This window comes from Suillus discolor, assembly GCF_016758755.1.
Source record: "Suillus discolor strain FC423 chromosome Unknown F5147scaffold_113, whole genome shotgun sequence".
In the NCBI taxonomy this organism is placed as follows: Eukaryota; Fungi; Basidiomycota; class Agaricomycetes; order Boletales; family Suillaceae; genus Suillus; species Suillus discolor.
In genome coordinates, this window is record NW_024541360.1 from 1 (window position 1) to 14396 (window position 14396).

The window sequence follows — 14396 nt, forward strand, 5'->3', positions numbered from 1 at the left end:
AAAGGGGCGTTCAGAGGGAAGTATGTTCCAGGGAAGATTGAGTAGATTCAAGTTAGAGAATCTAGTACAGGGTGACCGACTACTTATACTAAGTGGAGAGGGTTAAGGGCAAGGCTACCACACAGTAGGTAAGGGTAAAGGGGAAACGAGAATGGTATAGGTGCGTTGGCAACACAGCCGGATTAGTGATGGGTGGTCGAATGTGGAATAAGACCGAGAAACGTTGGAACGAACCAACGGTAAGAATACAACGTGCGGGAAGCCGCAGTCAGAGGGAACAGAAAGAGGAAAGCCACATTGGTGGCACGAGTCAGACCGAGTCATAGGTGCGGGACCACATTGGTGGTTGAATCAAGGGAGGAACGTGCGTGCACGTGCATAGAGGCGGGCGATGCGAGGGACGGGAACGGTCCTGAGGATCCGGTCAATGGAAAGTCGGTAAAGGAGGACGAGCCGGTAGATGGTGAGGGCGAGGATGAAGGGAAAATGATAGGGGGGGCCACGTGACCGATGTTACTTGTAACAGCAGGCAGGATCTTTGCCTATCTTACTGTAGACGGAATGACCAGGGTAAGCACACCTCATGGATCATCCTCAAAAAAAAAAACCCGTACCTGGTTGCGACTTGGTGCATGGATTGAGTCTAAACGAGGCCGTAACTTTGGCATACCGATTGAGTCTAAACGAGGCCATAATCCGTAGGTTTGTGAGGGTGCGTCTGGTGGCAGAACTGGGATAAGTCCCTCTTGCACTTTGTGAGGGCACGTCTGGTTGCAAGATCAGGATAAGCACACCCCTCCCAATCAACAAAACCAGCCAAGACTTGCCGTACTTTCCAACTCATTAAGGGTTGTGTGGTGTGGTGTGGTGTGGTGCTCGGATCTAGTTGTGGCGCGGCACCCGGTAACTGCGCCCAGTTTAAGTCTAGACCAGGCCATTGAAAAAAAAAAAAGGGCATACTACAATGAGACAAGTCACCTAAGACCAGGGCAAAACACTCACCTACTCACATACTATGTCGCACTGCTGTACATTTTGTGGCAAGGAGTTCCCTACGAGGGGGGGCATCAAGAGACACATAGCTAACCGGCCTAAATGCAGAACGGCATGGGAGTTAATGATTGAAGAAAAAGACTTGGAAGACAACGCACCTTCTATGGAGAACGACGATGCTGGCAACTCATTTTCCCCACTTCGCAGCTCACGGTCCAACTCTTTCGAGGCTGATGAACTTAATCCGCCGGCACCAAAAAGTCGGCGTGTGACGGTCGAGGATGTTGCTGACGAAGGTGAGGTAGTGGATGAAGGTGAGGTAGTGGGAGGTGGTGGGCGCTATTTCAAGCAATGTTCTGATGGTGGATGGGCACTGCGGGAAGGGGAAACTGAATTTGAACGATACCGGAAGTACAAGGAAGGCATGGGTGAGGACGAGTGGGCTCCATTTTGTGACGAGTACGTACCCTTTCATGTTGATGGCCTCTGCCTGACTTTAGCTGCCAGGGAAGAGTGGGGTCTCGCTGAGTGGCTTGTAAAAAGCCTTGGGCAGACTCGAACCGATGAATTTCTAAAGTTACCAATTGTAAGTTTGGCATCAAGCACCGAAAAAATGTACTGACCAGCGTGATAGACCCGAAACCAAATGCAAGCTTCATTCCACAACAACCAATCATTCCTCAAGAAGGTTGATGAACTCCCGCATGGAGCCACCTGGAGCTGTAAGAAGATTAGCGTTCAGGGCAATAGAACGGACGAAAAAGGCGAACCGTTGCACGAAGATGTTGAACTGTGGATGCACAATCCTGTAGAGTGCATCAAGGACTTGATCGGAAATCCTTTGTTCAAGGATCAAATGGTGTACACACCTGCTCGCGCATACACGGACTCTGCAGGACTCCACCGGGTGATAGACGACATGTGGACTGCAGATTGGTGGTGTGACATGCAAGTAAGCACCATATCAAAAAAAACATCGAAAATGACAAGCACTGACCTGTGTTGTCCAGAAAAAGGTGCCGGAAGGAGCGACCATCGCGCCAATTATTCTTGCAACAGACAAAACGAGTCTGTCGCAATTCCGAGGCGACAAAACGACATATCCTGTGTACCTCTCTATTGGAAACATTGCTAAAGAAAAACGGCGGCAAACATCAGCACGAGCAACAGTCCTGATTGGTTACCTACCTTCAGGAAAGCTTGACTGCTTTACACCTGATGAACGCTCCCTCGCCAACTACCGACTATTCCATCATTGCATGTCCCTCCTCCTTCAACCCCTTGTTGCTGCAGGTGAAGACGGCGTTGAAATGGTGTGTGCTGATGCATTGATCCGTCGAGTGTATCCGATCCTTGCCGCGTATGTAGCTGACTTTCCAGAGCAGTGTCTGGTGGCGTGTTGCAAGGAAAACTGCTGTCCAAAATGTGTAGTTGCGGCGGATGAAAGAGGCGATCCACTGGATTCACCGATGCGGGATCCTGCAGTCATAAAGGGGATATTAGAGAAGCGAAAGACTGGTCACCATCCTGCTGAATTTGAGGAATTTGGACTATGCACCGTCTATGCTCCATTTTGGGCTAATCTCCCCCACTCTAACATCTTCCTGGCCTTTACACCCGACCTCCTACACCAACTCCACAAAGGCATCTTCAAGGACCATTTAGTTAAGTGGTGCCTTGATATTGTTGGCGAAGAAGAAATGGACGCACGGTTCAAAGCGATGCCTGATTATCCCGGTCTGCGGCATTTCAAGAAGGGAATATCTATGGTAAAGCAGTGGACGGGGACAGAACACAAAGAGATGCAGCGTGTATTTGTTGGGCTACTTGCTGGCGCTGTCCCTAGGTAAGCTTCAATTGTTGCTAAGCACGAGGTTGGTGCTGACATGATTGTTTTCGTGTGCTTACAGCCAAGTGTTAGTAGTTGCGCGAGCACTTCTAGATTTTTCATACTATGCTCAGCTTCGAGTTCACTCAACTGAATCCCTCAATGGCCTGGAAAGCACTCTGGCGATATTTCACGCCAACAAGGACGTCTTGCAGCAACTCAATATTCGCAACCATTTTAATATTCCCAAATTACATCAGCTCTCTCACTACGTTCAGTCTATCCTATTGTTTGGCGCTACAGACGGCTTTAACAGTGAACTTCCAGAACGTTTGCACATCGACTTCGCCAAAGAAGCGTATCGCGCCAGTAACAAGCGCAATTATGAAGAACAGATGGCCTTATGGCTCCAGCGCCAGGAGGCAGTCTTCCTGCGTGGTTCCTACCTCAACTGGCTGTTGGAACAGTCTCAGTCGGCACCAACCAATTTCACTCGTGACCACGGATATGACTCGGACTCGGACTCAGAGATGGAAGGGCCAAACACTGTCCCTGTCAATACACTTCCCATCCTCCCTGAGCAACGAACGGTCCACTCTCTCGCTAAGACACCTGCATACCCTCAGCGTTCGGTTCAGCACCTCGTCACTGCACATGGTGCGTCCATGTTCCTCCCAGCCCTTAAGTTGTTTCTGCGCAACCACATGCCGCACGCTATCATTGCCCCTGGTCTGCAAGACCGTTTCGATGTTTTTCGACAGGTAGTAATCACTGCTCCGCCTAATCCACTCATCAGTGAATCACCGAGGCAGTGGCGTGTTAGAGCCATGCCTGAAGTGCTTCCTGGACATGGACGCAAGCCTGGATCTCCCGCTAAGTTTGATATGGCCCTGACAAGCAATGGCATTCAGCCACGCACTTTAGAAGGTGAGTACTAACTATTTGTTGAGCCGTCAAAAAATTCATGTTAATATTTTACTAGGTATGCGAGTGGGACAGGTTCGCGTTATTTTCACTCTGCCGCATCAATTTGGGACCTACTCGTGAGCCTTAGCTTACATTGAGTGGTTCACACCACTCAGGGAGCCAGACCGCTCATCTGGCCTGCACCAATTGTCGCGTTCGACTCGTCGGCTGCACCGGAATGCAGCGGTGATACACATCGATGAAATTGCTCGTCCTTGCCATCTTATTCCAAGGATGGGACAAGCTGTTGACCGTGGATGGACTAGCGCAAATGTCTATGAGTCCGCAAGTGATTTTTACTTAAATAGCTTTATTGACCTTGATACATTCTGCATGTCCGCTATTGATTAGTTTTGTTGCTACTCAGCTACTATTGACTACAGACTTCAATTTGACTATTGTGCCTCCAAGTGTCCGCTGTAGTCTGCTGTAGTCTGCTGTAGCCCGCTGTAGATCTATATAGTCTGAGTCACGGCTACATTAGGTACATAGAACTATGGTAGCTATGTAGTGCTACATAGCTCTCACCAGGGCTCCCACAAAATTTGTTTTTTCCTGATGTATCCTAATGGCATGACCTTCATCAGTGAATTCATGAGTCCATGATATTATAGCCGTGGGAACTACAACAGAATATAATTCTTCTCCTGGTAAATATGGCAATGTATACTGCGATAAATCTGAGTTGTTGGTACATAGCTATTAATCTCTCTAAATCTAGATTATTGTGAGGAGTTTATGATAAGGTTGTGATGCTGTAGCGTGCTGGCCAGCAAAAGATGGTAGTGTAAGTGTGTCCCTCTTAGTGAGCATTCTCATCTCCAATATTTATGATGTGAATTACATGGCTATTGAAGGCTTTTTCGTGGAAAGTGGTGTTCGCATTACTCGTCAAATCTAAATTAGCACACGAATTTGCGACAATGTTGCAACATTGCACCATCGCTACCTGCAAGGACTGGTAGCGTCAAGCGCGTACATTTTCCAAATGTTCTTATTTTCCTTTCGTTATATTTTGACTATAAGGTAATTTATGACTTTTTGATAGAATACGCATTTCACATGGATCAACCAGGCGTTGGCATTGGCGAATAAACGCATAGCTCCAATAGTTTTGGACATGGTGCGTTCAATATCACTACGATCTTACAAAGTAAGTCTGGTACATACTGAATTAGCAGAGGCTGAGACTCGGCAAGTAGATAAATTTTAAAGCTATGTATACATGAACTCTCAGAGTGGTGTGGCCCATGAATGAAATGAACTTCGATATTTACTACAGGTTGATGGCGTTGGGCGCGGTCAAGAGGTGCATATACTAGCACTGTGCATTTCATACTGCTTCACTGCCGCGTTGACCTGTGGCCGCCTCGTTCCCATACTAGTACTAGTACACTAGATACTCTGGCAGGATACCGTGACCAGTTCAGACAAGCCTGTCACCGTTCGCATCTGGCACACCTAGGACTGACCAGATGGTGGCAATGCTGCTGGCCTCTAGTTAGTAATGGTCCAACAAAAATACAACAGCCCTGCCCTGGACCTTCGTCCAATCAAAACTTTTCATAGAAAATGAGGTTTCTACAAAATACAGAACAGAACCTAAAAAAAATCATAAAGTACAGTAGCATTGAAAGCGATGTGTGAGGGTCAAGAGTAAAAAAGTAAAGCACACCTCTGAGGGAGTTGCGAAAACAAATAACAAGATAATATCAAAGTGATGATCAGCGTCCCAATGCCTAGGACCCAGAAACAGAACACCGTCATGAACCATTCCAATTGAATGTCATATACTCCTGCTGTGCTCGTGTCTCCTATGGGACTGATGGTTTGTTGCATACGGGCTTCTGCACCTGTTGAGGTAATGGCAGAGACTCGTGAAGTTAGGGATTTGAGATACGAGATACGTCATCAGGGGATGCTGAAACATATGGCATTTGTAGAGGAGATTATATTTGATGCGCAGGGAGCAGACAATGGTGGGGGCATGGGACTGGAGGTATGGGGACTCTGCGACATGGCGGGCATACTGGAGATGGCTATGTTTGGGAGGGAAGGAGGATGTGAGGCTGATGCGCTGGCCAACACTGGATATGGATATGGATGGGATTGCAGGTGGTTGCATGGAGTTGTGGGTTGGTCTCACCCCAATGTCGCGTCCTATTAAGAGAGTGAGTGACGGACTGTATTGAAGAGACAAGGAATACATACTTTACATCGATGCTGATCCGCAGCTGCTGCTAACCAGGTCAAGTTGACTTGTGTACAATCAACAAAATTGAACAGAGTAGTGCTTACTAAGAGAAGCGAGCGTCGGTCGGTGGCACGCCATGTGTCTGAAACTCCATACACACTCTAAAAAGCAAGAAAGTGAGATTGAGTGTGAACGGACTTTTGTTTCTCCTGTAATGGAATCAGATATTTTGCTGGTGGTAAGTTTGGTGAAGGGAGTTGGCTGATTGAGACGATGGGCTCTTTTGAATGAGAAGGAGGCAGTCTGACTCGGATAGTTCAGAGGCTTCTTGCTTTTGCAAGAGCTTTCGGGCCACTGTTGATTTACACAATAAACCATCATTTCTTGGAATGGTCTACGCACGCGATACCTGAACACCCCGAATGTTTGGTGAACTCAATCAGAGGCACCCAGCCTGGCAGAGGGTAGTGTTCATGCGAAGCTGGTTTCATCTTATTGGTGAGGTGCTTTGGAGTGCTGATTGGATGTTGAACATTAGCGGTATTCGTTCTTATAAATGTTAGTTTGACTGACCTTCTGCATGTTGAGCCGGGTAAAATTGAGGTACTAACTGTACTAGTAGTAGTACTGGTAGTTCAAGTTGGCCTGAAGAGAGCTTAGTCATCTTGAATGACGCACCCTCCCGCAACGCCCTAGGCTATGGCAAGTCTTAGGTAAGGTTGATATTTCGTTCTTCATCAGATAGTGTAGTGTGCTTTAGAACTCAAGGGTCAATATGAACACGAGGCGTGGAACGACTCTAATTATCTGAAGAAAAAAATAAGGACATCTATGTAAACGCGTTCAAGGGCATCCAAAAATTCTTTGGCCAGAGTTCTTGGCCAACTCCTGTATTCCTGCGCCAATCATCCTGCTGACCATTTTTGAAGTACTAGCGGCCCCTGCTAGACTCTTGATACTCTTAGCAAATAAGTCCCATCCGCTTGCATTTTGCAACCGAGAGCTTGCTCCAGCATTCATCATCAACGCGGCTTTCACTGAGTCAAGCTCGTTAATCACTTCAAGTCCCACAGATCGCGCCCACACCACCGGCTGTGCTGTAGGAGAGTAGACCTTGTGCAGCTTGTCGACCGCTGACATCACCTTGTGGTTCTCAAAATAGCATTCCCGCGCGTAGGGTATCAGAGCTGTAAACGAGCCTGAAGAGATGGTTAAAGGGCACTTCTCAATGAAGAAAGATGTGTCTCACCAATGTCTCCTCCGTGTCTCAGAGCTTGTATGATGCACCTTGATAGAGCATCGACGTCTCCCAGGCCCAGGTTTAAACCTTGTCCTGCTAGTGGATGGACGGTGTGTGCAGCATCACTGACTAAGACTGTGCAGCTTCCTGCGCCCTCCCCAATATAGGATTCAGCATGGTTGTAGCGAAGCGGAAAACTTGCTATGGTGCTCTGCTGAATTGATGTCACGAGGGGAGGAAGCGCATCCGCATCATCCGGGGGAATACCACCATCTGAAAGCATTGAAGTGGCAGATGCATACGCAGAGTGACTTGAAATGCTGTCCGAGCGTTCCCTGAACATGATTTCTTCATTTATCTCCTCGCTTGACTTAGCGCCTTCAAGAAGTTGTCTGTAGATATACTGGAGAGATGGCTCGGGGAGGCAGAAAGCGGCATTGATTAATTGTTCCAAAACTCCTGGAGATGATTTGTTCAGCGCTGCTGCCAAATGAGGTTTGGTCGACCATACAAGCGAAGAGGTGCAAGGAGAGAGCGGCAGGAATGCAATCGGACCTGTTGGGAGGAATCTCTGGTAAGCTGTGTTGTTGGGTACTTGGAATGGTCCTCGCAGCGCGTGATTTAGTGTTGCGACAACCGCTTGCGTGTCATATGACCATCCATATGATGAGATCCCAGTGAACGACCTTACTAGGGAGTTGAACCCGTCGGCGCCGACCAGCAGCCTTGCGCGTAGGGTGACGCCATTGGAAAGATGCACAAGAGGCAGTCATTGTGATCACCTGTCTCACATTGTATCGATTCGACTTTGACGCTGTGAATTACCTGGACACTCGGGGTATCCGACAGCTTTCTTAGCAGTGCGCATTGGAGGTTCAGGTTTTCTGTCATTCGAGCCATTTCACTCAACTCCGGTATTACAGATGCGTCAAAGGTGATGCGAGCACCGGAAACGCCGTCCCACACCTGATATGAGACAATTGAGCACTAAAGGATAATGTCACTCTGCAGAGACAGCACCTGCATCTGGTCAATAGGATTCGTGCGTGCATGTTCGACGTAGTCCCAAATTCCAATCCCTGAAACTAGTTAGCTATGACATCAAGCATCTTCACAAGGTACATGCACTGTTCAAGAAACGTTGAGACGTATGTGTGATGGAACTGACGCGGTTTGAGTATGCGTTGGGCGGCATGCCCCAATCTTGTATTTTGGACAAGTCCCCCCCCTTCTATTAGCGTGATTTTGAGTGAATTCTTGGCAATAGGGTTCGCAGCTGCGCATAATGCTCGAATAAGAGCGAGACGTGAGCAAAAAAAGCGATGCACCAAGGGCAGCTGCCAAAGCCAATCCTGCTGGCCCGCCTCCTACTATCACGATGTCATTGTCTCTCGCATGTTCAGGACTAAAAGATCTGAGAAATGGCCTCCATCGACATCCCAGACGCGCTGATGACCTTGGCTTTGCAAAAAAAGCCATGAAATAAATCACAAGTTTATGAGATTGAGTGTGTGACTGTGACAGGCGCCCATTATGTACACGCGCCAGCCAGCCTTTAATGTACCTTAAGTGACGGTCTTGTGATGGATGGAACACAACCGGATGATTTTGGACAATCCGGTCTACTGAGCATCCTTACAGTCTGTCTGAGTCTGAAGGAAAAAATTGCTAGAAAGTATCCATATCCTTACCATACCGCAGATGACGAACACGCATGAGCTTTCGAAGAATGATAATGAACATCAGTGAACTAAGAGAATCCTGAGAAAAATATATATTACATTGACGATCCAAAAGATGACTAGAAAACTGGTTGGAACAAACAAAATCAGGTACTATTACACCAATGTACATGACGAGATCTATAGCTGGAGAAAATAGGACATTTCTAGTGATCGTAACATGCTAGGATGAGCAACCCATCAATACAAAGCGTTCATCAGTGAGCAGTGCATCAAAATACGACCGTTTAGTGGGATCAAATTGAGAAATTTGATCTGTAAGGTATTCGAAGTATCGAGCATTGTCCAGAGTGTTAAGCTTGGCTTGTACGAAAACGCCTGTTTCATGTTGTCTTAAACCCCACCTACATGTTGTTCCTCCGAGAGAGAAAGCATTCGTGAGCCACAACTTCCACTTGTCTGAGCCATCGAAGATGTATTGACTGTATTGTTGCTCCAACAGCACAATTTCCAAAATATTGGTGATCGCGCGATTTGCAAGCGGTACCAGGAATGGCCGAATGGTCCCGTCTCCCACACGCAACTGACGCGAAAGGTCAAATCAGAAAGAGAACATTAAGGTCGACATACCTTCAAGAGTCTGTCAAGAAATGAATCGTTCAACAGCAAGGACTTGACCATGTCAATGTGGGCTGTTTCGATTGGTTGTCCCTCATGGTGTTCAACAATCGGCAATGCCAGTTTGTACGCGACAAAGACCACGAGGCGTCCGCACGCCATAAAATTGTTGAGGATGGTGGTGGGGACGCCCCTTAGCTTCTTTATTTCGCCTTTCGCATCAGCATGCTTTCTCCATTTACGGAGCTCCGCTGTTTTTCGTCGATGAGTCATGAGGCGAGGATATGGACAGGAAATTACCGTTTGCATATTGAGCGACTGCAGTATCGAGCACTTCATTCGTTAAATCCGTTAAAGTGTCATTGGTGGGGAAGAAGGTGTTCTCAAATGTAAGTCTCATCATGTTCGTGTAGGCCTGTGCCTTCACTTGTTCAATCAACTGCAGCAGTAAAACGATCATCTGAATGACTCGGATAGAGTCTGGTATAGACTGAGGCTGTACGACACCCGTACTACGTTTGGAGTTGGACTGTCGTCGGGATGCTACTGCCATGTAATAGTCATGCTGAGGCTTAAAATCTCTGGGCCCTCGGTTCAACTTCTGGTGAACGGAATCAAGCAGAAAGTCAAAAGGATGAGTTGGAACCTCAAGGGCCGAAAGCAGATTACTAGTAGCGTGTGACGACGAACCGACATGTCGTTGAGCATGGATTGGCCACAAGGGTAGATTTGGAAGGTTGGGGGGTAGGTTGGAAGGGTTTTGGAATACTGGAGTTTGTACTGGCCATTCAGGCTGCTGCTGGCTGTCGCCGGCATTGTAGTTGTAGGGATTGTTGACAACATTCAAGTTAACGTTGTAGGGGTCTGTGGCGTGATTGTGATTGTAAGATTGTCTGTGGTCGTAGCCATAGTTGTCATGATCACAATGTTGTAGCGGGACACCAGAATTCAATGCGTTCAAGTCGTGATGGGTGAGATTGGCTGCTGTAAAAGAATCGAAACTGGGGTGACTGCCGCCCATAGGTTGCTGGGCGGCAGCAGTCAATCGTCTGGAAAATTCTTCCCACTGTTGATAATGATGATCCATGTTTCAACTGCCGTTAGCTACTACTAGTAGTACTAGGCTAATTGAATCAGTAACATTCGCAATAAGCATAAACGCGTGACATACCTTTGAGTTTGGAATGCGATAGCCTGGTAGCGTAGAGGTTTTTCGACAGAATGGAGGCGAGAACCTGAGTGTACTACTACTAGCAGTGAATGACCGTGTTGTTGCAGCCAAGCAGTCAGGCTGTGCTTGAAGCTGCATCTCCATTGGCTGGCTGACGCCGTCAATATCAGTCCTATCCTGGTTATTTAGTCAAAGATCTAGTACACGAGTCTTACCTTTACGTCGCTATTCAGTACGTGCTACTGAGGCTCCTGACGCAGTTGAAATAAGTTGCGAAGCGTGATTATTTGTAAATTAAAGCATTGACTAAAAAAGGCAGGTCATACAGATTCGATCCGATCATCCCATTTACCTATTATGGAGGGTATTTTTCACACTCGTTCTCACAGGATTACGCGATGATCACGTTTCCCTTCTAGGTCTCTAGGATGCTGGACTACAACCAAAATGAGAAATCGTTGTTCTGGGATCAATTTGGGATATACCCTACACCGTCTGTTGCGGATAACTTTAGTACTACAAAGAGGAGAACAAATGAGGAATCGGACATAATACGGCCCGTGACGAGATATCTACAGCCAGCAAGAAGTTCTACAGGTCGCAAAAGTTCCATAAATAGAAAAACTTTATCGTAAGGGCGTAGTAGTACAATTACAGCCCAAACATGCCATCTGTTACGCAAGATCAATACGAGTTCGGTAATAGAAAATCAATTTCATAATCACTTCAGCGGTGGGACTCCGTACATTTCACTGCGCTTTTACACACGGGCCGAGACCCTGACTTGCTAGAGCGGTCTTCATCCGAAAGTATGGCGCTTGCATCCGAGTTTGTTGGGCTTGCAGGCAAGCGACCCTCATCACCTGCTTGTGAATCCTGCCCACGAGCACTGACCTCAAAGGTGTCTTCATCACTCGTGGGCAGATAGTGATCACGAGCAAGAAATTCGAGGTGATCAAGCTGTTCGTCAGTAGTGATGAAAGATGTCCTATCCTGACTATACGCCGCAATGCTGAAGGCTGTGCGAGTTTTGAGCTCCTCCATGCTATAATTGGCAAGTGATTCTAACGAGATGGCTAGAGGTTCTTTCAAGGCATTGGCAAGGCAAGCAGCTTCATCCTCGAGAAGTATCTGAACAAGCCTTGTGTGTCGCTGAGAAACTTCAATTTCCCAAGCGGAGGCTAAGGCACGCAATCGCTTCCATTCAAGATCAGCTTCCTTTGTGAGGACTGCTTGAGCAACAGCCTCAGAAGACATGTTTCTCAAGCCATGCTCCACTAGACCTTTGCCCTGGTACAATGTTTGTCAATCAATGTTTCGGCCGTCACATAAATAATAAACATACACTCTCAACATCTACTGGTACCATATCAGAGGGTCCAATATACCTTTCAGCGAAGCGGAGCTCCAACGTTCTGGGATGTCTCCGATAGCCAGAGGGATTGTCCAAACGTTTCGCCTTTGTACGCTTTACAACAAAAGACAAATAGCTGATTATGGGGGGAAGGGATGCGGGTGCATTGATATTGTCATCCTTGGTCTTAGAAGATGATGGTGATAACGACCTGTGACGTTTGATGGGTTTGGTTGGTGAAAAATCTTGAGTTCTGCGGAGAGGTTGAGTCATAGGCCTGCCTTGCTGGAGTGTCTTCAGAGAAAGGCCCGTAAAATTGTGACTGGGCCTACCCCTGGCCTCCGGGTCATTGACATGATGGTCAGGACTAGAGCCTCTAGTAGAGCTCGGAGGAGGTGTAAGACAAGGGTGCATGATGAGTATGTGTTAGGTGACCTTGCCCTGGTGATGGAAAACAAACTATGGGAGGCGAACTGGTCTAAAAATGCTTATGAAGACCTTTATGACATGCCTACTAATGGGATATTAATATGATACGGAAGGGACATAATCACCCAAAAAAGCTGAAGGGTTAGTTTAGGCAATTCTGACACTCCGTAGTATGTAGGTAACACGCACCGCAGTGAATTAAACCTTGTCACCCATTTGGGAATAAATTGGGTTCTGATCACACCCTATAGTAGGAAAGTTGGACTCAGTAGTAACATCATGGGAGTTCAAGCACTGCCAGTAGTGGAATGATGGGCTACCATGACTCAGTACTCAGTACTCAGATCCAGTTTACATGAACTTCGGGTTTGTTATCATGGAGTGACCCGAAACTTGGAGTTGCTGCTACTACTAAACAGATCTAGAGTGAGTACTTTTTCCCAGGGAGTAGGAAGCAACGTTGCTGAGTTGTGAAAGTGCTTCGAAGCGAAGATTTTTTGCAGGAAAGTGTCCAGATAAGGCAATATTGTAGTAGTATGCCAAATTGCCAATTACCATATGTACGAGCAACCGTGGTCTGTGGCTTGATCAACAGTCATCAACTTGAAGTTGCAAAAAATCATAAGTACTTCGACAGTCGACTCATCGACCCTATGGCGGCCTGAGCTGAAGCTAACAATTAGTATTCATGCAGCTCTCAGAATCTTTCTCTATCCTGCTTCTGTTGTTTGCAATGGTATCTTGTGGTGCTCTTGGTTGCTCTTGGGAGAAAACAACAGACAATCGAGGCCTTAGTAGGCACTGCGCAAGTTGCCATCTTTTTAAAAGGTCTACCATCCTTGCAATGCAGAAGAGACAACAACGAGCGAGAGACACAACATTAGGAACCTTAGTTCCAAAATTTGCCCAGTCAGTGAACACCTCGCGAGTGAGTAATCCTCCTACTTTGAATGGGAACCCGAGTCTCGGCGAGACCTCAACAGACTCGGAAGTACTGTCACTACCATACAATATTTTACAACTTGTTTTAACAGAGAATCGCACCAGTGAGGTCCCATGTTACAAGGGCTCGTCCAAGACCAATTGCCGCTTGCAAACCCCTAGCGAACCCTGCTCGGGTGTCGTTATCCAATGCCCCCGGCGGGCTCACTCAGCTTGCTGCTTTGCACCACCCTCTTGATTTGGACTCAGCACATGGACAACACCTTGACTATGTTGAAGTTGCGATGGACTTGGAAGACTCCAACTTTGATATTGGATCTGACTACGATAACTTGCGTTCGTACTTCATTGTTGCTGCATCTGATGTCTGCTAAACACATGACTATTTTAGAAGAACCAGTGCTTCTACGAAGGAGATGCATTCCGAGGCCTTTTGATGATATCCCGTGTTCGGTCGAGGATCTTAACGGCTCCATTAACGCCCCATCACTCCCAGCCCAATCTAGAATCAAACGGGTACTTTTAACTCTAAGAGACTCGCTCCAGACTGTGTTCAGTTCGATTGGAATCTGCTGGCTATATCCCCGCCATCCTTCCTTTGAGCCCAATACATACATTCCGTCTTCGTTACTCGTGAGATCATGTCCAACAGTTTTCTCCCCAGCAACAGATTCACCACCGGTAGCCTTACCTCCACCCTACCCCTTTCCTAACATGACCGTTTATCACCTCATGTCCTGGATGAACTCAGGGAGCCACCAAAAATTGGAAACTGAGGTTCAGCGCCTGGTCAGAGATATCCTACAAGCAGACAATTTCGACATCAAGGATCTTGAGGGGTTCTCTGTGAGGAGAAGCTTGCGAGAATTGGACACGGCCGAGGGTGTGGAGAAGGTCAGTTTCCCAGACGATTGGATTGAAACAGATGTCACCATCGATATTCCAATGAAGTCGAAGGAAGAAGGACCCAAGGCATATA

The 14396-nt window shown here is 47.1% G+C and overlaps 3 protein-coding genes across 3 annotated transcripts; 1 reads left to right on the forward strand and 2 right to left on the reverse strand.

The window, feature by feature from the left end:
- Positions 1-1015: 1015 nt before the first annotated feature.
- Positions 1016-4235, forward strand: F5147DRAFT_788436 (uncharacterized protein; the record flags this gene model as incomplete). The annotated part of the gene is made up of 7 exons (XM_041442985.1): positions 1016-1452; positions 1501-1579; positions 1628-1945; positions 2004-2839; positions 2904-3748; positions 3804-3864; positions 3904-4235. The coding sequence occupies 7 exons, from the start codon at positions 1016-1018 to the stop codon at positions 4136-4138; spliced, it is 2811 nt and encodes a 936-aa protein (XP_041285815.1). The 3' UTR covers positions 4139-4235.
- A 2483-nt stretch (positions 4236-6718) lies between these two features.
- On the reverse strand, positions 6719-8738 carry F5147DRAFT_726145 (uncharacterized protein). Its single transcript, XM_041439159.1, has 6 exons — positions 8550-8738; positions 8350-8424; positions 8242-8300; positions 7982-8187; positions 7231-7946; positions 6719-7180 (listed from the first exon to the last, which is right to left on the reverse strand). The coding sequence occupies exons 1-6, from the start codon at positions 8698-8700 to the stop codon at positions 6825-6827; spliced, it is 1563 nt and encodes a 520-aa protein (XP_041285816.1). The 5' UTR covers positions 8701-8738; the 3' UTR covers positions 6719-6824.
- Positions 8739-9126: 388 nt separating this feature from the next.
- F5147DRAFT_780686 (uncharacterized protein) lies at positions 9127-12460 on the reverse strand (the record flags this gene model as incomplete). Its single annotated transcript, XM_041442492.1, has 6 exons — positions 9127-9486; positions 9534-9772; positions 9822-10587; positions 10693-10869; positions 11461-11982; positions 12038-12460. The coding sequence occupies 6 exons, from the start codon at positions 12458-12460 to the stop codon at positions 9127-9129; spliced, it is 2487 nt and encodes an 828-aa protein (XP_041285817.1).
- Positions 12461-14396: the final 1936 nt, after the last annotated feature.

Excerpts from the sequence above, each read along its gene's own strand:
- F5147DRAFT_726145 (XM_041439159.1), bottom strand. The coding sequence starts at position 8,700 with ATGGCTTTTTTTGCAAAGCCAAGGTCATCAGCGCGTCTGGGATGTCGA. Across the intron at positions 8,425-8,549 it reads GGCTTTGGCAGCTGCCCTTG|ATTGGGGCATGCCGCCCAAC; the intron begins GTGCATCGCTTT and ends CCAAAATACAAG. Across the intron at positions 7,947-7,981 it reads GATCACAATGACTGCCTCTT|GCTGCTGGTCGGCGCCGACG; the intron begins GTGCATCTTTCC and ends CCTACGCGCAAG.